The 26871-nt window shown below is 44.1% G+C and overlaps 1 protein-coding gene across 2 annotated transcripts in view; it reads right to left on the reverse strand.

Moving 5' to 3' along the window:
* Positions 1-3973: 3973 nt before the first annotated feature.
* The window catches only part of GSK3B (glycogen synthase kinase 3 beta), a 152639-nt gene continuing 129741 nt past the window's right edge, over positions 3974-26871 (reverse strand). The window contains exons 9-12 of one of the 2 annotated variants that reach the window (XM_027653681.1): positions 24995-25033; positions 22443-22629; positions 16724-16822; positions 3974-9116 (exon numbers count right to left, since the gene is read on the reverse strand). In XM_027653681.1, the coding sequence (XP_027509482.1) occupies positions 9049-9116; positions 16724-16822; positions 22443-22629; positions 24995-25033 (393 nt within the window). In that variant the 3' untranslated portion in view covers positions 3974-9048. The remainder of the gene's footprint in view (positions 9117-16723; positions 16823-22442; positions 22630-24994; positions 25034-26871) is intronic. The other variant, XM_027653682.1, reaches the window with a different exon arrangement.

Here is a 26871-nt window from a genome sequence, read left to right on the forward strand (position 1 = left end):
GGGCTTGACAACCCCTTCCATGAAGAATTTTTTACCTAATACCTGATCTAAACGTCCCCTGGTGCAACTTGAGGCCGTTTCCTCTTGTACTGTTGCTTGTTACCTGCGAGAAGAGACTGACCCCCGCCCCTCACTACAACCTCCTTTCTGGTAGTTGTAGAGGGCAGTAATGAGGGAGCTGATGGGCTGATGAGAGCAGGGTCAATACGTCTTGCTCCCTCTCAAGCTCACATGCTGTTCCCACTGTACACATGACCCCACCTTACTCCCTGCAGCCCCAGCTTCCCTCTGGCAAGACCTGTCGGGCGTCTGGACCCTGCGACCACTCAGCACTCTCTGGAGGTGGTGTAAAGCACAGGGAGTTCAAGCAGCAAGTTACAGTGAACAATCCTATTTTAAGTCATGGGTTCACCAGTTTTTAAAAACTTTGCTTAGGGAAAAAATCCACCAACCAAAATCCAACCCAAACCCCTCAATTCCTCTACTTAGCAATCCATTACATTCTAGGTTCCCAGGGCCCACCATCACACACAGGGCCCATGGTTCCTCTGCTGGGACAGGTGCTTGTGCTCTGCCAGGCAGCTCTGCCCAGGGACAAGGGTTTGTTTGCCCACGGCCACATTTTGTCACTCTGGGGCAAGCAAGGGGGCTCTGCAGGCTGCCCTGGACTTGGGCAGGCTGCCCCACTGCAGCTCTCCTGACAGAGTACCCTGGTCACAAACACTCTGCTGCAGCCACTTGCAAGCTTCCACAAGGGAAAAGGTTGGTCATTCCCCGCTTACCTTGTCGTGGAGGACCCAGCCTTACTTTGGGAGTATGTGAGCAGAGACAGGTGATGCAGAGAGCAGGGAATCCCTCGAAGAGAAGGCTTTAACTCCACTGACTGCACAGGAGACCTACTTGACTGCATGCATACTCAGAGGGCAATAGGATACACCAAGAAAACATCTGTTCCAGGACATCAGGACTTAGCTGAGTGTGCAGTAAGATCCAGGGCTGCATTCCTGCATTGACCAAAGGCAGGTGTTTGCCGCGTTTGTCAGCTCTCCCTTACAGCCCAGACACTCCTGTGCTGTCTCTTGTGAGGAGCACAAGCAGGAGTTTGTTTGGGGGACTGGTCTCTGCTCCAAACACTTGGCATTGTATGACACTCACACCCAGACCGGAGCCTGGATTTCCTGCTGTGCCCTGTGAGGCATTGATATTTACACACCTTCCTTTCCTACAGACCTCAGATTTGGCAGCAGCTCAGGTCTGACCCTGCAGCCTTTGTGCACAACTGCTTTAGCTAAGCCAGCAGTGATGGAGCAGCCCTTGCCAGGAACACCACCCTGCAAGACTAGTGAAGGAAGACAGGACAACAACTCAGCCAAGCCCTTCCCAGAGCCAGGGGAGGGAAGCAAGGTTCAAGACTGGCTAATGAAGTTGTGTACCATCTGCTGGGCTCACCGTCTCCAAGCAACTGGACTTGGAGCTTCACGCACAAACTGCAGTGCTCCTGCTCTCTCTCCCGTCCATAGTTTGTGGCTCGCTTCCCTCCTCCTCCTTTGCGGTTCTTGTTCTTCTCCCACAGAAAGCAAATTGGACTTACCACCAGCAGCCTGAAAGCTGCCACCTTCCAGATAACAAATGGTGCCAGTAGCCTTGACGCTGACTTTTAATTCCAACGCAGATGGCTGGCAGTTCAGTCGATAAAGACAAAGCACATCAGTGGAGCAGACTTTTGTACCGCATTCAGCTTGGTCCTGCTTTGCGCTTGGATTAGCATTTTAAGTCATTCAAAGGCGTTGGTGACCAACAACTAAGTGGATTTGAACCTGGTTTGCAGACGGGTCTCAAGCAGTATTTTCTCACAGGGAACAGCGACAGAATGACCATTCCCTGGAAGGTTGTGTGGGGGACTGGCTCTTGATGCAAACATGTTTTATTACATCTTTTAAAAGGGTGATTGGAATATAAAACTCTAGGAGTCCCGTTGGCAATGCTTGCAGGAGTTACATTAGGAGGGAGCGATGGATAAACTGGACAACAGCAGGCTCCTCACAGAAAGGCGAATGCAATACTTAGGTAAGGAGATAGACAGGCATCAGCTGCAAGATGCTCTCTAGTGCCTTTATTTGACACTGGGGAGACTACTGAGGAAACCTCTGTCTGGTTTTGGTATCTACTGCTTAAGGAGGGTCTTAAAAACAATGGCAGAGGAGATACAATTGAAAATACTACAAAGATACAAAGGATCCCCTTCTAGTCAGCTTAGCAAGAAGTTATGAGGTGTTTGAGTCCTGGTCAAGGGGCTCTGACATTCAGAAGAGAGACCTGAAACTGAAGCTGAGGGTTGCTGTGCAAAAAATTGCACATAAAAAGAGCCCACATCTTGCATTTGTGGTGAGAGAAGTTCAGAAGAGACAGGAGGCCTCAGGGCATGTGCAACTAGAAAAGTGCCCAGGGATGACTAACCACCACCCCAAATCACTGAGGATTGTGATGAACTCCCCATCAGAGGCAGGCTTTAAATCAATAAACTCACCTAGAGAGGTGCTGTAGTTCAGGCAGCGATGCTTTTGCAGGTGTAACTGGCTGCCTTTAACACCAGGGATCAAACAGGCCGAGCAGAGCAGCCCCAGTCTCACCAAATGAGTTGGATGCAGCCCCAACCCTGGTGACCTTGTGGGACCAATGTAAGTGAAGGGACAGCAGCCACTGCTCACCTGTGTTGCTTCTGGGGTGGCCAGGCTGTTGGTGGCAGCCTGGCCCCCTTATCCTGGTGACCCAGAGGAGCAGGGGCTGAACAAACCAAGCCCCAAGCCTGTGTCAGAGAGCCGGGGGGGGCTGGCACCTGCTTCAAGGGCGGTTTCAGCACCCAGGAAGGGCAGGAACAGCCCCCAAACTGCACGTATTGGCAATCCAAAGAGGATTGCAGAGTAAGGCAACACTTACTGTGTGGACTCGTCACAGACAGGGACTGTCCTGTCCCTGCCAGCTGTCCGGGGCAGGGGAAGCCTCGCTCTGCAGGAAGCACCAGACTTCACCCCCTCAGTCCTTTAAGGCACTGACCAGACTCGCACTTCTCCAGTCCTGGCTGAATTTGGGCACAGGGCCCCTTCTGCTAAACCAAGGTCTCTCTCTGAGCAGCTATCCAGAGGCATCTGTCCCTGTCTCTCTGAAGTGTGGCCCTTCCCACCCACCTCTCACTTCTGGAGGGGCTCTGGAGTGGAGGCTCCAGCCTGGAGCCCAGCAGAGGTTTTGTGGGGAAAACCGCGGCTCGTGGCACACAAACAAACCAAGAGGAGCCTCTTTGCAATATAAATTTGTTTTTATTGAAGCAGCAGTCACATGACCTCGCATCTAGCCTTTAGGATAGCGACAGAATGGATTCGGCCAGGTCAGCCAGCCCAAAAAAGGTTTTTTTTTTTCTTTTTTCTTTTTGCGCTAATAGACATGTCATGTTTAATACATACATTATCCAGTACCGGAAACCCAACTCAGAGATAGCTACGTGCTGATTTGCTGGAGGAACGGTCCACTGGACGTGGTCTCAACAAACTTTACAGATCACCACCAAATAACATTACTAATGGGATCCAATGATTAAAAAAAAAACAACCCAAACAACCATGAGTGCAGGATTCAAGCCAGCAGTTTACACAGGTTAAGTTTGTATCTATAGGTGGACGGTAAAGGAAGATTGGTTGGTTTCAATTTGAAATATTTATGTCCCAGGGTTCCTCTCTCCATCAAATCAAACGGTATCATAGACAAGCTGGCATCTCTTGAAAAATAGCATGGAATAACACAGTTCATTTAAGAAAACATGCTCATTTCTTGTGGTTTTTCTTCTATTATTACAAAGATTTATGTCCACCTATTCTTGCAGAGTGGAAAGAGGCGTGAGGGTGAGGAACAAGGGTCAGAGAAGGGAGAGAGGAGGAGGAAAGAAAGGGGCAATTTTTTGAAATAAAGACCACACACTTGGTATTTTTTAAATTTCATTTCCAGGCTAACCTACTTTTTATTTAATGCAAATTACAGTACCAGTTAACTATTTCCGAACCGAGTCACACAGAACAAAACGTATTTACAAGGGGAATGGGGCGGGGGAAATAATAAAACATTAAGCATACTTTCCACAAAAAAAGTTTATATTTAAAATGAAAAAAAAAAAAATCAGTCACAGAGGCATTCAAGTAGTAATAATGTTATACAGGTTTTGCTTTTCCTTTAAATCAAGACAGATTTGCACAAGTGTATGCAATAGTTTGTATACAACCCACAGTCCTTAATATATATATATTTAGGTTTCTGTTTTTAAGATGGAAGTGGTCACGCTAATTGGTGTGTACAGGCCCAAGTGATCCATCAGCAACACATTAATGAACGCAAATTTTACAGGCAAGCAAATTATATATATATAAATATATTTTATATATATATATTAAAAATAAATTGAGAAAGACCAACACAAGGAAGCTACTTTTCTCGAGCTAACCCCTTAGGTACTGTTTTCCTTTCCTGTCGTTTTGCCATTATTGCAGTGTTGCAAAACGAAGCCAACTACGACCAGAACCGGCCGAGAGCCCCGTGGAAATCAGCTGCCACCCCAGGGGTACCCGCTGGCAGTCTCCAAAAGGCAGAGCCTGGACCGAATACCCTACTGTGCTTTTCCTCATCGGCTTTTCCTTTTTCTCCGCGGTGGCTGAGGTTCCTAGTACAGGAGTAAGAGTCTGACAGGCTGCTTGACTTCTGTTTTTCCAAGTACTGAAAACCAGGGAGGGGGGGAATTTTAAGTTGCAAGCTGCAGGCACCTGCCATCATTTTAGGTAGAGCTTGTCTTCGAAACAAGGGGACAGTGTTCAGGGATCTTTTACCAGCCAATTTTCTTTTGCAGGTCATTATTTTTTTCCCTAGCAAGGTTGATAAGTTTAATATTAAACACCAGTGTCTTGATTGGGTGCCCACTGGGGGAGACAGACTGCAACCGAGTCTGGCTCAGAGACCCACTCTACAGCAGGGCTGACATAAGGGACAGATCAAGACCACACTGGGTTAAAAAACAAGTCCAAAAGAGAGTAAAAGAAGAGAGGGACAGCTCTGAGCAGACTGTCACCAACAGCTTGGCATCACTGACCTTCGTGTCACCAGAAAGAAAGTGCAGCCTCTGCTTCACTGGAATGAACACGAGATGCTTCGAAATAAAACAGCAACCTTTGGTTTGGTAAAGAGTTACGTGTTTTCCCATTCAAGACAATCTTATGTGGAATACTAACAAGGTAGTAAAACACAAGCAAACTAGTTTTAGAAACAAGGCCTTCGTGCTGGGCACAAGAAATCAAGAGTCATGTTAAACTTATCTCAAGAAAACAAAAGTGACTTTGGGGAGGGATGTGGGGGAAAAATAGGGAGAAGAAAGGGAACAGAAAGTCCTCCCAGTAGAAAAAACCACTGCAGTCTCCTACAGCGATGCCCCTGCTCCCACCGCAGCCAAATGGCTCCGAGTGCAGCAACCCTGTGGGATGTGGGGGGTTTCCCTCCCTGGGGGTCCTTTCCGCTCACTGAGCCCGGCTGCTGCCCTCGGCACAGCCGCAGGGAGGGTGGAAAGGCTGAGCCTCCTGGAAGCTGCTACTGCCCAGAGGGCTTCTGGGCACAGGACTGAGGGGAAAGACAAGTGAAGTCTAAATGAGCTCTGGGGCAAGTGTCCGAACAAAATCAGTCACTGCTAGTGGGAGGAGGAAAGGGCAGGGTGGGCAACTTGGAGACTTCCAGAACAAAGCCACGGCTCCAATGAAATGCATGACGGTGGAGACGTTTTCCTTTCGTTCCGCTACTGATCAGGGTATCACCGAAACCTTACAGCACTCAAAGAGTTAGAAAGCGGGAGGGGGGAGCAAAGATGCGGGTTTGGGGTGGGAGACATCATTAATAAAGGAGAAGGAGAAAAAAATAAAAGGGAAATAAAATTCAAAAAATCATGGAAGCGAAGGCACTCCAAACTATATAGATACACTATACATCGCTAGAGTTATTGTTACAATAATACAGGCCGGTACCTACTGTACAGAGTTAAAACTATATGGCTTTAAAAAGCTCGTCTACATTTTGTCTGATTATTAAACAGAATCACTGCCCTGAACGGTAACTTTTTGCTCATTAATAACAGTTCCTGGGTCCACATATTTACATACAAAACAATAAAACTCAAAATTCAAAAACAACCAAAAATAATAATGTACAAGCTTGAATTTGGTGAGGAGCTTTGTTTTTGTTGTTGTTTTTTTTTTTTTTCCTGTGATTTTTTTTTAATTTTTCTTCCTTATTTACAAAAAAAGGTTGTTCAAAGACCTGGATCTAACTTGTATAAAAGAGTGTGTGATCCTGCTATGATCCTTGAAAACAGAAATAAAACCAGAGGGGCGCCCCTGACCCCCCCCCCCCCCCCCCCCCACACACCCACACCCGCCACACACAGACGCCAGCACAGTCACAAAACCAGAGAGAAACGCTCTTAACTCCCCTCCGCCAGTCCTAAACAAAAAAACGAAAAAGAAAAGCCACATTTCCTGGCACAAGCAGCAATTTTTCTTTGATAGTTTTATTACTTTGTTTTTTAAAGACTCAGTAATTTACTGCCTCCAAAGAACAGCGTCTGTGGCCAGTGCTTCAGCAGTCTTGTCTATACAGCAGATCCATACCCTGCCACTGTCCTACTTTTTGAGTCTCCCGCATGGATTTGGATCACTGGGTCAACCAAGCCCCTTCACTTACCTTTCAGGACACTGACTAGCCGAGCGCATGCGTCAAGACACTCTTCAGCCCTTTCTATTAAGCTGCAGGTAAGGATTTGGAAAGCCTTCTGTTTCTCAACGTGGGTGTGCTTTCCTTTGCAGCCAGCCGGAATGCAATGACAGCTAAGAAGCTTTAAAACCTTTTTTTTTTGTGTGTGTGCCCAACAGCAAACGGCCGCAGGGTATAACATGAGGGTTTATCGGTTTCACGGTAGGTGGTCACTCACCTCTTCAAACAGCTCCTGCCTCCCCAAATCCTCCATGTGTCAGGCAGGAGGTAGAAGGCAGGGCTTTTATCAGTTCCAGGGCTGCTAAGAGACAGTTTCCAAAAAATCCCACATCAACAGCACAAAAGGTACAAGAAGAAACGCGCCGAGCTCGTGACAAAGCCCCTGCTGCCCCTGCAGTGGCCGAGCTTGCCAAAGCCACCACTGCCGGTCACCCCCGGGCCACATGGAGGTCCGCGTGCTCCCGAAAAGCAACTGCTTGCCTTAGAGATCCGCAGGTCGGTAACAGCTCGGTAAGCACCAAAGGCGACTACAGTTTCTCTGAAGGAGGAGATAAGGCTGGAGCGGACACCAACCGCAAGCCTACAACAAGATCAGGTCTCCAAAAGTCTCGTTTCCGGCCGCTCCCCCGACCCTTTCGCGAGGAATATTGCTTTGACTTCAGGAAGAGAGACGTGGATGCTTGCGCCACACACTGTCGCAGGGAGGAAACCCGGACCCTGAACTGATGGACTAGAACAAGCATACACCTCACACTTCAGTCAGACTGATTTGAGATCGTAGACAAAAATAAAAAAAGCAGTACTGTATCTATGTATACATGTATATATTTATATAATATATATACACACACACTCATAGAGCCAGCTTTCCTACAAGTCAGCAGGTACAAATTACCGTCAAGAGCATTCAGATGTGTATTTTAATATTCTAACATAATGGCGACGTGGCAACATGCATCAATAAATAGAGATCAAAAAAAAAAGGCAAGAGATTAAAAAAAGATGAAATTAAATACAGATTCTAGCTGTGGATTTAAAATCAGAACTATCGGAGAATGTGGCATCCTGCAAGTTAAAACTGCAGTTTAAAAAAAATATTACAAAATAAACCAGTAGCCTGTTAACAGTTCACATTATAACCCCTGGTGTCCTTTTCCTGTACGCACCTTGGGAAAGGGAAGCCTGTTCAAATCAAGAGCTGGGGAGGGGCAGGGAGAGAAAAAAACCCAACCAAACAAGCTTTCACAGTGGCCACTTTCCAAAAAGTCCCTTAACATCCACCAGCTGGGCCCCTGCCCCTGCTGAGGATTTTGTTCGTCCGCTCTTCTCTGCTGAAGCCGGAGCTGACCGTCCTCCTTGCCCTGCGCCGGCCCCACACACGGGGAGCAGGAGCTCCGGCCGGGCAAAGGGGCTGCTTCGGCAAAGCCAACCGCTGGTGTTGGTGCATGTGTGTGTATTATATTATATATCACTCACTCGGGAAAGGCTTTTCCCATACGAAGCTGTAGATTTCTTCATTGCTAGCACTGATTTTTAAAATGAAAGGCTTCCGCTAGCGGTTCAAGCCTTAGACACACGGCAAACCCCCCCCCCCCCCCCCCCGCCACCCATTTTTCCTCCCCCTCGCCTGCTCCCCATGCCAAGCCGGGGCAGTTCTTCAGATAACCTGGGATATGGATTTGCTGACAAGAAACGCTGAGCTCTGTTGAATGACCCCTGCTAAGCTCCCGACCAAATTCAAGCTGTGCACTACATCAAAGTCCGAAACTTCACTTAAAAAGAAAATAAAAAAAGAGGGTTAAAAAAAAAACTTCAGCAGAGAATGAGGTTTGGGGTATTTTTGTTTTGTTTTTTTCCTTCTTTCTGTTGTGGGAGGGGGTATGAGGCAAGAGTCCTGGTTCTGAAGTACACAACAGCAAACTTCCAACATGAAGAGATTGTCGAGGGGAGAGACATTGGTGTGTTGTATTGCTCCGCTTTCCCTCCTCCCCCCACCTAGTCCCCTGCCCCGGACACCCTGCAGAGTGAGAATACAATGAAACTGGTTTGTATTTATAGATATTTTACAAGGTTAAATAAGAACAACAATAATAATAATAAAAAATTGAACACTAAAATGAACAGGTTGGTTGGTTTGTTGTTTTGTTGGTTTTTTTTTTTTCCTCTTTTTAATTTTCTTTCCAAATGTGACCAGTGTTGCTGAGCAAGACTCAAAATTACTGGTGATTTTTCCTGTGCAGCTGGCTGCTTGGTACTGGTTCAGGTGGAGTTGGAGGCTGATGCTGTAGCTACACTATTGGTCTGAACTCGTTCTCCTGCGTTAACATCTGCAAACAACAGACGAGAAGGGAAGAGAGATAAAACAACCAGCATTACCTCCAAAATAGAGACACATTTCAAACAACTACAACATTCTCTACACAGGGAAACCCACAACTCCCAACAAGATGCTGTTTGGTTAGGATGCTCTCCTGCCTTCAGGGGTGCAGATGGAACAATGCAATCTGGGGAGAGGGGAAAGATGGCCTTTAAGCAGGACAAAGGCAGTCTGGGGGGCTGAGGGCTGCCATGCAAACACCCAGCTGGGCTCTGGCAGGTTTTGCAGTACCTGAGCAGTAGCAAGTCGCCTGTGTTACGTTCCCCCAACTCTAACTGCAGGACAAGGCACTCTGGCACAGCCAAAGCCAACACATCAAGTGTTTGTGGTCACGACAAGGTCTCACACTGGTGCTAAAGTTTCGTATTGTTAGTTCTTCTTATAACAAAGTTGCCTGTTAATTGTGTGAATGGCGCAGACAACGAACATGACAAGCCCGCTCCCCTGGCAGAAACAGCTTGTATGCTACTGTGTAACTCATGCACTAGCTGCTTTAGAAAATGTCTTTCAAATTTACTACTTTATTCTGTGTTGCTCAACGCAAGTTGGATCTGCCGCTCTCTGAACTGCTGAAGCAGATTAACATTAAGGCTTGAAGCCAGTAACAAGGTTTACACAAGCACAGGGCATCAAAAGAGGATTGGGTCTCTGCAGTAAATCGTCTCCAACACCTTCTCTTCTCAGGGAGGGACAGTGTTTCACAGAGACAAGTCACAGGATCAAGGGCATGTGTCAAAGTGCGTTCCAAGAAAACAGTGTTTGCAAAAAAATAGCAAAAGGAAATTCACCGTTAACTGTGTTTTCATAGGTCACATGCATCAAGTATTTTCTCTAAAAAAAAAATGTTTGTAGTGCTACAAGAGTTGATAGGGGAAAAAAATGCACCAATTTCACCTGGAACCATTTTATCTAGTATCTGATTAGTCAAGGCACAAAGAAGTAAGTGGGTGAACATCTAAACATGTAAAATATGGAACGAGAAAAAGATATTAAATGAGGTTTTCTACAAGAGACTGCCATACATTTCGCCCACTTCATTTAAGTGCAAAGCTATCAAAACTGCAACAGGAAAAAAACATCAGAAAGACTTATTATCTTGGTACAGAAGAGGGCAGACTGGGCAAATAGTGTATTCCAAAAGACACGTGGAAAGGGCTTATAAAAAGAACAGATTTACTGACCTCACACTGAAGGACTGTATGACTAGCATAGCTACCAGACATGACAAAATACAACTGGTGGGTGGGGAGAGCAGTGACATTCCTCCTGCATGGAAGAGCTTGCAGGGCAACGCAGCCGGACAATGGTCTACAGTAACCCAGTAATGAAACCCCACTCCTCTTCTGCCATACTGACCTGATCACGGTTGGAAGTGCAACCATGAGCAAAGGCAATGGGATGAATCATAGAATGGGTTGGGTTGGAATGGACTGTCAAGATCATCTAGTTCCACTCCTCATCATGGGCAGGGACACCTTCTACTAGACCAGGTTGCTCCAAGCCCCGTCCAACCTGACCTTGAACACTTCCAGGGATGGGACATCCACAACTACTCTGAACAACCTGTTTCAGTGCCTCACCACCCTCACAGTAAATAATTTCATCCTAATATCTAATCTAAACTTGCCCTCTTTCAGTTTTAAGCCATTCCCCCATGTCCTATCACTACATGCCCCTGTAAGAAGTCCCTCTCCAGCTCTCCTGTAGCCCCCTTTAGGTCCTGGAAGGTGGTCTAAGGTCTCCCCAGAGCCTTCTCTTCTCCAGGCTGAACAGCATCAACTCTCTCAGTCTGTCTTCATAGGGGAGATGCTCCAACCCTCCGATCATCTTCATCATCCTCCTCTGGACTCTCTCCAGCAGGTTCACATCCTTATGCTGGAGACCCCAGAGCTGGATGCAGTACTCCAGGTGGGGTCTCACAACAGTGGAGAAGAGGAGAAGAATCAACTCTCCCAACCTGCTGGCCGTGCTTCTTTTGATGCAGCACAGGATACACTGCTGGCTCCCATCAGCCAACACTCCTAAGTCCTTCTCCTCAGGGCTGCTCTCAAGTCATTCTCTGTCCAACCTGTATTTGTGCTTGGGGTTGCCCTGACCCAGGTACAGGACACTGTTCTTGGCCATGCTGAACTTCGTGAGGTTTGTACAGGCCCACCTCTGAAGCCTGTCAAGGTCCCTCTGGATGGCATCCCTTCCCTCCAGCATGACGACCACACCACACATGCTGTCTAGAGATGGGCAGCACTTGCTGAGTCACAAATTAAGTAACACACACAACTGCGACAAAAATAGGAAATCAAACAAACAGCAGCATCCAGAAACACAACGGACAAGTGGGAAGAGAGGGTGATGTCTACTTGAAAAGGAAATGCTGTGAGGAGAGTATGGGAAGAAAGGCAAATTGTCCTGTGGGCAGAAGATGCCAGATGACTGCTCTCGGATTTTCCTGTTCCTTTTCATCTCATGCCAAATTAATTGCATCCCCTCCCCCATGAATCAATGACCGTGATGATAAAAAAATACCCTCATACAATTAAAGCCCCAATGCAGCATGACAACAATACCAACGTTATTTGGGAAGCTAGCCTTGCAGGCAAGAGACATCCTCCGATGTGGAGAATTTCCCTGAAGGAGCAATTCCCAAATCCCACATGCATGCAGACCAACGATGACTATGGAAATCAAAAGTGACCCAGCGAGCCAGGTAACAGTTTCTACACTTTCTCAGCGTGCCTGTTCTAGATTAATTTTCAAATAAACTCCAGTTAATGCAACATCTGCTGGCAGTGCCTGATGCAAGCAGTCCAGCTGGAGTCTGTATTGTTGGCAGAAGATTTCTCTATATGTGTACAGAAAGTGCTTATATTTCATTTGCTGATGTAAAATGTGCCTTTTGATCTCCATTTCCTGAAGACAGCAGAGGCTGAAGTTGTTATCATTACATTGCTACTGCACAGAGATAAAGCAAAGGAGAGGAGGGGATGGAGCTCCATGTAATATATGCTCCTTTTCTATCATCACTCTAATGGGAGAGTTTCTGAGAAATATATATGCCACATGTCAAAAGAAAGTCAGTCAGGTGATGCAGTCCAACAACACAGAGAAGTTCCCCAAGGCTGGGACAGTTCAAGGTTGCACTTGCTTCCAAGCCCACAAGAAAATGCAGTATTTTGACATTTCAGTTCATTTGTTGACTGCATTGACAGGACATCCAAGGAACGAAGAGGGGCTTGTTCCAGCATCTCTTTGCTGAAGCACTGGAAAAAGAGCACAACTGGAGTATGAGGTTCTCTGGACATTCATTTACTCCTTCTCTCTATGAGAAATCAGTATTTGGGCATAAGAGAAGGAGACCTAGGCCTTCAGCAATGATGGTAAAAGACATCTGTTTTGCAAAGCAGTAGCCTGTGCCACTGCCAAAGCCCTGCTGGGGAGCACAGCCAGGAGCTGGATGCAGCTCTCTGGCACAGGACAGATGAGCACTCGGCAGACAGGTCAGAGCAGCCTCTTTGTCCTAAACCACCCACCTGGCACAGGCAAGGAAGAGTCACCAGGGGTTAAGTGTCAGCTGCTTCCAAAAGTTCTTTCAAACAGAGGGCAAAAGCATCTCTCATCATTGCAGAAAACCTCCTCCAAGTCAGCTTTTCCTTCTGAGGAATGCCTCAGTTTTCTTGGAGGGTACGTGACACTCCTCAGAAACCTCCCGGAAAGCAAAGACAGGGCCACAGTTCAGAGAATGACAGAGACGCCAGCCCGGTCTGAGAAAGCCCATTAGCACTAATGACAGCATTAGCTGGTTGGATTTGTAATGCTGACACACTGTGCTGCTCATCTGCAAAGATACAGAAACAAAGCTACCAACAGTCGGGGAATCCTCATAAGACAGCTGAGGAGATAAGTGGAAGGAGAAGGAAAGCCTGGTTTCCCTATTTTGTCTGCCTGTGGATGTAAAAATCCAGGCTCTGAGCAAAACTGGCAAGAGCAAAATATGCAATTTTTACTTCTCTGTCATGGAATCATCCCTGTGCTGAGCTTGTAGAAACCTGAGTTAATTTCTTGTCTATATTCTCCCAGTTAAGAAATTAAAGTTTTCCAAAATTCCTTCAATGGGAATATCACAAATGCACTAAATCTTATTTTATAGAGTACTGTGGTCTTTTTCAACTACCACACAGTGGCAGGTAACACCAACTCTAATCTGTTTTGTTGCCGAAAGTTCAGGCACATCATTGCATTTGGAATTACATGGGATCAACACAGCGGGATGCCTGAGACAATGACCCCAGAATCCCTGCTGGCACAACTTCCCTGCAGATGGCAATTATGCTCTTCCCATCCCTAATGCTGACTAACAGAGAGGTAACTACTGCTGCTGGCTGATTCAGGAAGAAAAATATGTAGTCGCATAAGCAGATATGCATTTGGTTTGGTGTGCATGCTCCCCCCTCGGGTGCCATGGCTGCACAGCTATGAAACCATCCTCTTCCTCCTCCAGCTACATCAGGCAGCATCCCCAGAAGCATGGCTGAGCTGGCATTTTTAATCAATGCCCAGTGTAATTCACAGAAAGCTACCACACTATTTCAAGCAGTGGCCAATAAATCTTATACTTCTTTTCCTCCACTTTGCTTTAGACATGCTACTAATGTCAAAAAATTTCTCAGAAACATTTGGGTGAATTTACTAATGCCAGTGCAGCAAGGCTTCATACTCTCGCTGGTGCCATTACTACAGTGAGTCCAGTTTTATGCCTCAAGAGAAGAGGAAATTCACAACAAATGGTTTTTTTAACACTGAAAAATTACTTAAAATAATTCCCCTGCATTTAAGATCATGATCCCAGGATTACTGTTGCATTGGGTGATTGAATCATCATTGTGAATCTAGCAGTTAACAAAAATTACTTGCTTTGGATAACTTCTAAAAATGTAGATGTGTGTCATACTGGTAGCACGAGGGCTAGTCTTGCTGGCTTGATGAAACCTGCCCTGTTAACATGGTACGTTGCAAAGTCAATCTTTCCATCTCTTAACACATCACACAGCTGCTAAGTCTCCTAGGAAACACTGCTTGGATAGACTTCGGACAAATAGCCCTCTTTTCGCTAGTTATTCTCTAACTATGACCCTGCCTTGTTGCATGATCAAAAGTGGTGCTTTACACCTTATCAGAAAGCTGAGATTCTGACATGGCTGCACACCTGCAGGACAGCTATAAAAATAACAGGAGCTATTTATTATGCAAGCAGGTAACAACCACCCACCTGGTTACCTACAGGGATGGACAGGCACGCTGCATTGCAATGTACGTGCACCTGTGCCTCAAGCTCATGGAGCAGGCTGGACATAACGGGCACTTGAACCTCAGTGTCAGTTCTGCTTGCTAGATAGAGCACAAGTTACACACTAATAAAGTCAACTACAGTTACCTATGATTTGCTTTTCCCTTTATTGCTTTGAGAGCTACATTTTGGTGCATCATCACCACTCAAAAAACTAGTTTCTGAACTTGTACTGCTAAGTTACATAAGCAAACATTTTGCAGAAAAGTCTCCTGCCTACCAGGATGCCCTGGGTTAGGTGGGAGTTTTGCTGAAGTCACTGAACAATGCAACATTCACTGCTCTGGGAGGTGCAGGAGTATAGAGAAAGAAGGAATCCCTTCTATGAAAATCTCTTCCTAAATGTAGCACAACAGATTAAAATGACCTCAACAGGACCTAATCCTAAAAATCATACCTGTGATGACATTGCCACCATCTGCTGTGAGAACCCATGTGATTAAGAAACAACCAATCGATTGTGCTGCAGAAACCCAAAGCCACAAGCTGAACTTAATTTCACAATTTCTTTCCAATTACGTCCAAGATGCAAGAATATTATTTTTTGGTTTGAACTACAAATAGAGGGTCTTATCCCAACTCAGTGAAGTGATTGTAAACAGAAGTTTCAAAAATGTTGACATAATTAACACGGGGGTTTTTTTGAGGGTGGGGTGGGCTTTGGGTTTTTTTGGTTGGTTGGTTGGTTTGGTTTTCTGGGAGTTTTTTGTTTGTTTTTTAAATACTTCACATTTAGGACTCGACCTAATGCATCTTCCCCCCACATGGACCCTTGAAAAGTGCTGAGTGAAAACAGATTTTTTGACCCTATCTTGGGGTCTTGGCAAAGAGAACTCCATAAAAGGCATGAAAGGAACACTAAGCAAAACAATATTTTTCAGAAAGGCTTAAAATAATTTTGCACGTTTGTATTTTGTAGTTTTTAAATCACTTTTACTGCTTTATCTGCTTTTTTTCCTCACTAGTTGTTGGGTAACAGATGCACACAGAGAACAAGAATATTTGCAAAATACCACCAAGTGTGTGAAACAAACATACTAAATTTTAAAATAGCAATTTGTCTTCTAAATTCAGAGCACATAAATTGTATAAGCTGTAGCTTTTATCTGCTGCTACTACAATTTCAGAGAGAAGCCTCTGGGTGCATCTGTCTGTCCCAGAGTATGAAAATGCTTTCTATACAGCACTGGCTGGACCAAGTGCATCAGGTATCAGGTAACTGTCTGGCACATCAACCAGCAAATGCTTTCCTGCATGTTTCAAGAACAGCTTTTTAATCAGGCCTTCTCCTTTTCAGCTATCCTACACTAAGAAAGCACCTTGCACCTCAAAAGGGGTCACAGCCCTTGTCAAATGGGGCTGAGGTGCACGCAGGACACACACACCCATTTTGCAGCCTGCCTTTGGCTGGCCCAGCCCCGAGACAGTCGGCTGGTGTGCTGACTCAGGGCTGACTCAGAGGAAAAGTGCTGGGTACTGAATCACCTCTGCTACATCCTGCAGCACCTGGGATTTTCTTTGGGAGTCTCCCAACTGGTATTACCAGGCTTTTAAGCTTTCACTGGAAACAGAATACAATATGCAATGGCTAAAGGCCAACAGTGAGCTTTTAAAAGGTTTCTGACAGAAACTTGAGACAGAGCAAGAGGCAAAGAAAAAAAATCACTCAGTGCTGGCCAAAACCCAAAAGGAATCTGCCTTGTGGCTCAAGACAACATGAACAAACTCAGTAAAAAGCAACTGCAACTACGTAGATGAGACAGTGAGCACACTGACTGAACTGCTTAACTAGACTCTTAAATGCTAATGCCTTTAGGGAAAAAAATCCTCCCCATCCACGCTACATGGAGGCTGCATGCACTGAGCTAGCTGTTTCTTCTCTTCCTAGGCATCACAAACTCATGCTCCAAGTCAGCATTAATTTCGGGTCAGCTGAGAGCTCAGAAGTTAGGTGCAAACCAATCCACAAGGATTGCTAAAAGCCAAGTGAGATAATGATTTTTTAATAGTGGAAGTCTGAGTGAGAAGGACCAACAAACTAACCAGTCAAAAACCAGAGTCTGAGTGCCCTGAGTTAGGATTTGGGTGATACTGAAACAAACCCTTCCTCCCTGTTCACTTTGAGGGCCAAGGCGGCTTGTGGGCCTCAGCAGAGGTAAAGTGCCTGGGCAGGGGAGCAAGGGCGGGGAGGGAGGCAGGCAGTTGCATGTTCTCACCTGAGGCCGCTGTAGCATTTGTAGGGGTTGAAGCAGCTGCTTGGTTCCGGGCATGAGCAGGGATGAGGATCGAAGCCAGAGATGGGTTACTTGACAGTTCTGGAGGGGAGGTGGAACAAACAGAGTTAGCTCATCATCCACAAAGTGCCCCACATGCAGGTTCAGCTCCTAGGGTTTCCCCCTGTAACAGCAACCTCAGGCAAAACACATGCCCTTACAAGGTCACGTTACGTTTTCTTCTTTGCCAACCAGCAAGAGGAAACCACAGTGATATTTGGCAAGGCATTCTCCAGAGCAAGACTGTCAAAACTACAAGTAGTGGTGCAAGGGAATTATTTCCTAGAGAAAGACACTGGCTTGGGAGTCAACAAAGAACCAGCCAAGTGTGTTTCTTGTCAATGGCCTGATAATGCTGTTTGCTTCTGAGCACTGGAAGGATTCCCTTCACAAACCCACCTGCAATCAGTCTCAGGGAGAAGGCTGATAACAGTGGTGCTGCTTTGGGCACTGGTTCAGCAAGCAAGCAGCTGGAACAGTTGCTCCAAGAGCTTCAGGAATTAGTTCTTTGGCTCACTCAAGCATCATTTTTTCTCAAGGACCCAGGAACCCAAGACCAATCTCTCACAGCCATCTCCTTGAGCGAGGCCAAGGAGAGGTGACATATCCTTTAAAAGGACAGGGAAAGGGAAAGCAAATTGGTCAGCTGGGCATTTTAAATGGACTACAAAATGATGTAACCATTCCTTCTTGGACATTAACCAAGGAAAAAGCAGTCATGTCTTCTAGGCTCCAATTCTAATATAGTTTCAATGTGTATCAGAATGAGAAATAGGCATTTTACAGCCACAACTGTGGGAGGATTAAGGGCAACACATTGTCAAGAACTGACAATCTTCTGGCACCTTTTCAAGAGAATCTAGTGCCTCACAGAAGGTGGGACCGAGCTGAGACAAGACAGGTCCTGTTTGTTTCAGAAACAGGAGTGACTGGCTGTCTCTTGAGAAAGCAACATCCGGTAAAAAGGATGTGAACAGTCATCTCACAGAAGGAGATTGATGAGTTTTGGAGCTCCAGGAGGTCATCTGAAGGAGAAATGAGAATAGACAGCTTTTTACAGAGGACCTCCAGATAGCACAGGCTGTACAGAAACCCATCCAAATCACACCACGGGTTCAGCAAGGGGGTTTTGGACACAGTCTCATATTATTTGGGTTCATTTTTGAGAGCCTATCGCTTTTCTTTAATGCTAGTTTTAAACTCACGGCCTAAAGGGATCAGTAGTCTACTTGGTGATTTTTTTTCTCAGTTAACTGTTACATTAAGTTTCTTTACTGCTGGGAGGACAAGATACAGAAGACTCACGTGTTTGCAAGCCTCTTACTACTGCACACTTTGACACTGCGTTTTAGCACTTATGAATGCAACCAGGTTGCTACATTACCTGCAACCCATCCAATCTATTCTGTAATATCTGTTCAGGTCTAAGCTAGTCCTCCTAGAAAGCCTCAATATTCAGAGCACTGAATATTGTACAAATACAAAATCCTCAATTCATATATTCATAATGTTATGCAGAATTTTCAAATATCTACTTTAAATGGAAAAATAAACTGAAGAATCATGAATCCTAAAGAGTCAAAGTAGAACACCAGTCATAAACTTCAATACTATCTTGCTCTGTGCTAGAAAATGCTGCTCCTTCAGTATTTTTTTCAAATTTGTTTTCCAAATCTGCTATTACTGGGAATGTACTCTTTACCTTGCTCCTTTGAAAGTTTCTATCTCCCCTGCATTATTTTCTGGAAATGATACAGGGCTGTGACCCAAACAAAAGCAGAGCTAAAACAACAAGGAAACCAAATTTGCTACCTTCTGGTGCTACACGGTGCCTCGAGGATGCAGCTACAGACTGCCAACATTGCTGTAGCCAAAGAACCAGTTGATCAGACAGAACAACACCCTTGCAAGGGCACTTCAACCCCATTCTCATTCCTCCCTCATCTGATGTTGTCAGAACACCTCCTTTTGCAGCACCAGCTGTGGCAATAATACTAGTTTTTTGTTGTGTTTAATGCAAGTGCAACCATTTCTCTGAAGCTACCTTAAACTTTCATAGAGACCAGAAGACTGACCTTGCTCCCGTTTTCTCAAACCCCACATTATCTTTCTTGGTATGAAGTTTCTTAAATTCAGCATGCTCTGAATGTCTTGATGCTTCACTTAAGAGGAACAGGTCAATTCAGACAAGAAGCAACCAAAGTAAATTGAACTCTTTTGGTTGAAGTTCGTCAGCAGCTTTCCTTTAGAAGTTGTCTGAACTTTTGTTATAGTGTATTTTTGCACCTATCCCATCTGTAAGGATGAGACATGGCAATACTGAGGAGAAAGCTGCAGTCTACAGAGCATTGAGAATCTCGGAGAATCCTCAGTGATTTCCCCTACAGTATTTGGACAAGCTGATGAACTGTAGCCTGATTATCCAAATCAAACATGCAACTCAAGGTTGGGTTAATTACAATGAATACTGCTGCAAGAAGGTATTATAGTCAAGGCAATCCAGACAACTTTTCAATATCATGATGTAAACAGAGCAGCTATCACAATTCATTCACAAGACCCAACTCCCATTCACATCAGCTGGGAGAATCCCTCTGGCTTTCTTTTGATCAAATCATACCATTTGCAGCCAGTTAACATCTCCAATAAGGAATAAAAATGAAAATGTCCAGTTTTACTAGAAAATCAGATCATCTTCATTCTCAAACACAAGAAAATAACTAGTGTTGGCAAATGGTGCAGTGCTTTTTTCAGTATCATTACATGTGATATATCAATTCTAAGAATTCCCTGGGAAAATTATTTTTGTATCACGTTTTCTTTGTCACAGTATCAAACTTTGCATTCTGTATCTATCTTAAAAAAAACCCCAAAAACTAAAGGTCACAAGCCAGGGTTGTTAAAGAATAAACCAAACAAAAGAAAAACACCCCAACCCCCTCCCCTTCAGTAAAAATGTAGTCTGTCATAGAGAAGCATGATAACCATTCCTCAGTCCTGAGCCACAGAAAGAATTTTACAGTCTTCAATGGCCAATATGGAGTGACATTAACTTTTGTGACCCAGCACAATCACCGAAATGGCAATAATTTCACAGATTGTTTGAAAATTCAGCTTCTAAGAGAAAAACTGCTTTCCGTCTTGCAGGTCTAACAGCTACTGAACTGCAGCTCTGTGGCTAGTGGAGATACTTCTTTGGCCAAAATAATTTTTTCAAAACCCAACTGGCATATTTATTGAAACGGTTGTTTAAATTAAGAGAAACATACAGAATGACTACATAATACTCTCTTCCACAGATCTCATATCTACAGTAAAGTCAGCATCCACATGCTCCACAACTGTAGCTGGCAGTCAAAGACTATGAGCTTTATCTTCCATATACTCTCAGTGCTCTTCTTCTAGACTATCTGACCAGCACCAGTGCCCAGATCAGCAGAACTGATGTGACCCTTAATTTCTTTCAGAAAATCAATCCAATGCATTAATGGCTGGATTAATGTTATTATCTCTACAAATTCTGCCCTTAAGACTCCTGCAAGCTACCTCCTACTTCATGGGTTTCAGACAACTGGATACAGCCAAATAAAACACTCTAAAATGTAATACTGTCTGTTGAAAACAAATGCTATTCAAAACAAAAGGATGTCTTTCTTTATTTTTAAAATTACTACACATGACTTGACATGATTCATTATCCAATTTCCAATGATCTGACCTGTTTCCCAGTTGGAATTTCTGCTCTGGATCAGCCAATTTGATGGGACCTTACATGGTAAAGACTAGAGAACAAGGACTGCACAGGAGGAGTAAAAGCTTCTTGTGTATCTTGAGTTCACAGTCAGGACTGCTGTCTCATGAGACTCACTGCTGTGCATTTATTAATTACAGAGTTCTTGAAATCAATGCACTAAGCAAGGTATTTATGTATTTTAAAACAACCCTGGTTATTTTTTTGAGTTTGGCTGGTCACCTGCAACACAGCTTATTTGGAAATGCATTAATGACCAATCTGTGTCCTGCCTTTCCTTTATAGATGGTACAACTGGCACCTGTTGATGACTTGCTTTTTTTATCTTAAGGAAATTGCTCCATAGGAACTATTTTCACTTGCCATTCTCAAACGTCACTGTGCAAGAGGAGAGCTCATCAGCCCCTTAGGATGGGAATAGGAGCTTTGAATTTGCTTGAGCATTAGGGTAGCTTACCTGGCAGCTTCTACACTGCCTGAGGGGAATCAGGGACACATTCCCAATACATACACCTGTTTTTCCCCTAAGAATTTTTAAATAGACTCACTGTAGAGCTTTCCAACCCTTTTTAGAAACCTTGTTTTCATGTAGTAGATTTACCCAGTCTTAATGTCATTACAAAACAATCAGAATCAAAGCCATTTCAGAAAGCATAGGGGAGAAGCTGTATTAAGATAGTGGGATCAAAACTACTTTAGCTGCTGAAGATAGTCTTAGAAGGGGGGGGGAAAGGCAATTCAGGAATACACGGAAGGACCTGTAGCATAACTATTAAATTTCTAACAACATACACGGAAATCAGCACAGAGGACAGTGACCTGGAAGCACAAGCTATTTATCTGAACAGTTTAATGTAATGTGTTTATCTTTGGAAATGTTTTAGTATTTTCAATATATTTACCTTCTGCAATGCGGACACTTAAAACAAGCTAAAAACATATTTCTAGGCAGCTTAACATATTCCTTTGTACAGATACAAAGCTCAATTTTTTTTTTTTTAATAAAAGGGCTCCACATGTTGAAAGAGAGGGCTCTGTTTCACATTTTGGCAGAGGGGCAAAGAGTTTGAAAAATTATATTGATGCTAACTGAGCCAAAAGGTGTTTCAGACTTTCAACAGAAAATGCACACAGAACTATTCTTGCCCACAGGGTGAGAATTGGCAGCTAATCACTTAAAAAAACCCCACAAAACCACAACAGGAAAAGTGCTCCAAAATTAATTACTAGCATATTTTTATGCCATACTTATCACATTCTCTGTCTTGGCAGGCAAAACTATTCTGGGGGGGTATCAGTTCTACATTTCTGACTTCTGTGGAAAAAAATACGTGAACGGTTTTAAAATTTAATATCAGCCTGGCTTCAAATAAAAAAGTTAGTTGTCCATCATTTTTACATTTTCTAAATGACTGGGTCAATCAAATGCCAGATGAACTGTACAGCACATAAAAGCTGGACACTAAAGCCTCTGTATTTATCTTCCATAACCTTCCTGCCAAACCTAATATTCATTACTACTTTGTTATGGTGTTTCAGGTATGAAGAAGCAGGATCATCTCCAAATGATAATCTAACCTCCATGATCCACTGACTCTGATATTTCACACACACAGCCATCAGCTAGGTCGCAGACAGTGAACTGCAAATGTAAGCCTTCTTGATGTAATCCAATAATAACATCCCTCGGTACTTCAACACAAAATCTGAACTGAAGGCATCAGGCATCTGTCCTGTAACTCCAAGTCCCTTTTCTCTCTTTTTGATATTGACAGTCAGTTATGCAACTGCTTAATAACATTAGTCCTGCTCAGAGATTTCTACTTTTAAGGGAGTAACATCTGCATTACAACAAACATTCATCCCAGTACTTCTTCCTAAAGAAGCGATCCTTCAACTATCTCCGGCTACCTTGAGTGGTGAAATTGAAGAGTGCAGGTTTATCTCGCCCATTTGGTAACTTGACATTTGGGTCCCGTAGTTCATCGAAGAAAGAGTGTGCACAGGCCTCCAGGGGAGTCAGGCGGGCAGTGGGGGTGTACTCCAACAGACGGCTACATAGCGCGATCGCTTCTGGTGGAGTGCGGGGCCGGAAGACCTAAAAGAACAACAAGAAAACAAGCAAGGAGAAAGGGGTTGTCTGGGTATACTTCTTTGTTGACCAGAAGCAAGTCAGCGCAATTAAACCTCTCGCTGCCCAGCAAGCTGGAAGAAACTTGCATTTTGTGCTAATCAAAGTCCTGCAGTAACTATGGGAAAATCCAGTTCCTGGGGTTGAGAAAGGGTTAATTGCAACGTCTTGCACTAGAGTGAAGGTGCAATGCCAGCAAGAGACTTTATGAGAGCGCACTCAGAAAAACAACTTTGAGAATGAAGGGGAAACTCATTCAAAAAATCATGATGAACACACACAGGTGCTACCAGCCATGCATATGGGGTGGAGTGAAGGTGGGGAGGAGGGTTGAAATGAGCAGGATTCACTGAATATAAAAATATAACAAAGCCCCGCTACAGTTCTGGGTTGTTTTTTTTCTGGCTAGTGCATGAAGTCTTACTAACACAGACTTTTGCAGGCAGGCAGGTCAGATTGTTGCTATGGAGGCTGCTGTTCAACTTTGGAGAACAACAAGGAAAACACGGGTGGGGTTGCAGGAAATGTCTAGCTCCAATTTGCAAGTTACTCCTTCTGCGACCTTATTCTGGCAAGTCTCTCTTGTAAATTTACTGGGATAATTCCTGCACATTTGGTATTTGTAAGGACAGCTGAAAATTGCATCAAGAAAACCAACTATTTTACTCTAACAGATTTTTACCTTGAGTGATTACAAAAAGGAGTTCTTCACTGCAGCTTTGTTTTAAACCTCTAAGGATGGTTCTACCCACTGCCAATCACACTCCCATCCTCCTTTCTCATGACATCATTAAGCAAAATAGGAGGTAATAATGTACGTAACCTGGATGGCCTCCTCAAGCATTTGCCTCTTGCTATGTTGCAGGTGATATGCAGTTTGGGGAAAAGGGAGTAGGGTGGGCACGAGTGTTAAGTTCTGATGCCAGCATTTTTGGTGAAAACTGAGCTAATCCAAAATGCCTTTGCACCAGTGCAGGTGAACTCAAGCCACACAGCACCAAGGAGCAAGGAAAACAAAAAAGGCATGACATGGTAGTTTATCACAGATGAGGAACTTGCACAGGCACTCCTTTGGTAGGTTTTAAACCAGACATATATGCTCTTTTGCATGAGAATCAAACACAAATGTCAAGTTCTGCAGGGACTGAAATTTTATTCCCTTGGTGCCCATCTGGGTCAGGAGCATTAAGGTTTGCTGCAGTGTGTGCTGTACTAACTTGTATGGCAAGGAATCCTGACTCAGGGAGTCAAGGAGCCAGGTATAAGAAGAGCTGACTTTATTCCTACTATGAGGTTATTGCAAAACAAACTGAAAATGTTTTTGCACAAGGCCTATAATGACAAAAAGGAAGGCTTTAGCTTAACGCTGCTGGCAGAGAACCTCTACTGACCACTGTGCCATCTATGCAGGGTCATGTGAAGGGGCAGCAGAAGCAGCTTTGTGCCTGCTGCCTGCAGAGCTCGGATTGCTGGCCACAGCACACAGCGGATACAATTATCACTCCCAAGACACGGCCTGACCTGAACAAAATCTAAGACTGTCTCCAATTAAAAAAAAACACCAGCCAATCTTGTGGCTTTCCCTCCCCTCTGCCCCCCACCCCACAGTGAGTAGCACAAATGAGTATGTCTTGAGGTAAATCCACAGAAGTGAAGTTGTTTTATATTTAAAATAAGGTAAAACTACTGAGGTGTCCCTCATGCACCTTAGCAGTGATACTTTAACAGGACTGATTTACCACAGCTTGAAACTTAAGTACTTCACTCTTAGCTGTGTTTTTTCCCCTCAGAACAGCTCACATGACAGCCACTATAGCTTTTGAAAAGAAAACCACTTTTTTTCCTTAGGTAAAGACCACAAGCCAAGCCCTTATGTTGACCAAATTAGTAGGCAGTCAGTCACAAATCTGATATCTGTAAGAGGAGTACTTGCTTGTCCACTCTTAAACTCCTCATTTTCAAGTCCGTGAAACCCTAACATGTTTTCTAAACCCCTGGTATGAACTGCTCAGCCTGCTTTTATATCTGGAATTAAGTCACTTGGGATAGACAGTTCCTGAATTCTGCCCTAACTGCTTCAATCCAGGAAGGGGGGGAGGGGGGGAATGAGAAGGCCTCACAGGGCCTTCCCCTGCAACAAGTGGTGACTACCACATGAAGCAAGTTACAGGTCTGTGCCCATCTCATCTCTACCATCTTGTGTTACAGCATTCACCTGGCTGCTACCTCACAGATGTGGTCTGAACTCAAATATTCCACTTCTAGCATTTTGCCTTTTTTTTTTTTTAACAAAGCTAGGCCTAGTAATTTGAAAAAATGTTTAAGTACATACCCGTACTCCTGAGGTGAAATGTCCTGTTCCTGACGAGTCCTAAAGATGATAATGCAGTGAAATAATCCAAACAGGGGGAGTCAATCCAAAAGAGAATAGTCCAGCAAGGAAAAATATAGCCAATATTATAAGAAATCCATGGTGTGGGGGACATAGTAAATGTTTATACAATTAGAAACTTTAAACATCAGTCTCCATAGCAGCAAGTCCAACTTCACCACAGTGTATGCCAAAAAATTGATTGTGCAATGGTGAGGCATAGTATAGAAACATTTCTATATGAAATTTATGTTCCAATGCCAGTGCATTTACTAAAAAAATAAAAAAAATTGAAATCAAAACTTCAACTTGAACTAAAAGGGTAATTGAAATTCCCAAAGAATTTTCAGTCCTTGGTCCTGGATATAAACGTCCACAGAACCACATGGCCAGATTAGTTTGTCTCCAAAGGTTCATCCCACTTGTAAATCTGTCTCAGACACACAATGTAAACTTTTGGGTGGTTTTGGTTTTTTTTTTCAAAAAACCCAAACCCCTAGCAATTTATAATTTGTGTTGAAGTCAAAGTAAAAATCAAAGATCTGTACTTTAAATTTGGGTACTTTTAATTTGTGTGTGCTATGAGTACCTCAGGCCGCCGCGGATTATTCTCCATTTTGGATTGACTTCCCCCGCCACTGGATTTTGTTTGCTGGCGTTATCTCTTTAGGATTCTTCAGGAACTAGACGTACCACCTCAGGAGTGCGGGTATGGACTGAATTTCTTTCTACTGCGGGTTTATTCCCCCTCATACCCGTCGCACCCATTACTTAAGAAATTTTTTTCCCCTCAATTTGTCCCTCCCACCTCCCTTTTGAATAATGCCCTAAGAAATAAAAGCCAAACCCCTCTGCAGTCTTTTAGCTCTTCCCATTCAACACAGTTCCACCGGGAAAGCTGCCCAATTCACCCACCGAGAACTACGCGAGCAGCTGCCGCCCACGGCAACGGATACGCCAGCACTTCCATGCCACGGGGCATCGATGCCAAGGCAATGCTGGGCTGATGCTCCGTGGTGGAAGGGGTGGGAGGACAGATAGACAGTGGGACTCGTGAGCCATGAAGCCCTCGCACGTACGTCTCAGCAGGAGTTTAAAGTCTCTGTAGTTCTCAGTGAGGGAATCAATTTAGTAAATAATCCGCGGATTATTTTTAGTCTGCGGACTAAAATTTAGTGCACGGACTAAAATCCGGCCCATCGGAGCAAAGTCTGTCTCGGTCTAAAATACATCTGGGTGAAAGCAAAAGAAAATAAAATTAAAAAAAAGAAAGAAAAAGGAGAAAGGAAAATAAAAAAAAAAGGAAAAAGCTAAGTGCACAAAGTGTTTGGGCGGACTAACATTTAGTATGCAGACTAAATACGGCCGGGCAAAAGGCACAGCAAGGCCACAAACAAACAAACAAAAAAAAACCCCAACAAAAACAAATCAAAAATAAAACACTGACAGGAACTTTTAAAGCAATCAGATACTACCCCACCGGCGCAACAATTCATTTTTCTAAAATGAAACAAGACCTTGTGTAAGGCTATTTGTCCACAGGAGGGACCGAAGGCTCAAGTTTTCATTTTAAAAAATGAACCTGTTTTGGAGATAAACAAATGCAAAAAAAAAGGCTTTACATACAATATTCTTGAAGGAAAATTTGCACTTGAATAACTCAAAACCTCTTGTTTCTGCAAAGCAAATGAATTTCAGGCTGAGACCCAGGTTGCTGGTTTTTGTTTGTTTGGGATTTTTTTTGGATGAGCTACAAAAAAATCTCTTGAATGATCATGTCAAAGGGAAATGCTGACTCATCCAAAGCCACAGCTTTTGGTGCTTTTGTTGGTTTTCCC

This window comes from Corapipo altera, unplaced genomic scaffold (assembly GCF_003945725.1).
Source record: "Corapipo altera isolate COAL_440 unplaced genomic scaffold, ASM394572v1 61, whole genome shotgun sequence".
Classification (NCBI taxonomy): domain Eukaryota; kingdom Metazoa; phylum Chordata; class Aves; order Passeriformes; family Pipridae; genus Corapipo; species Corapipo altera.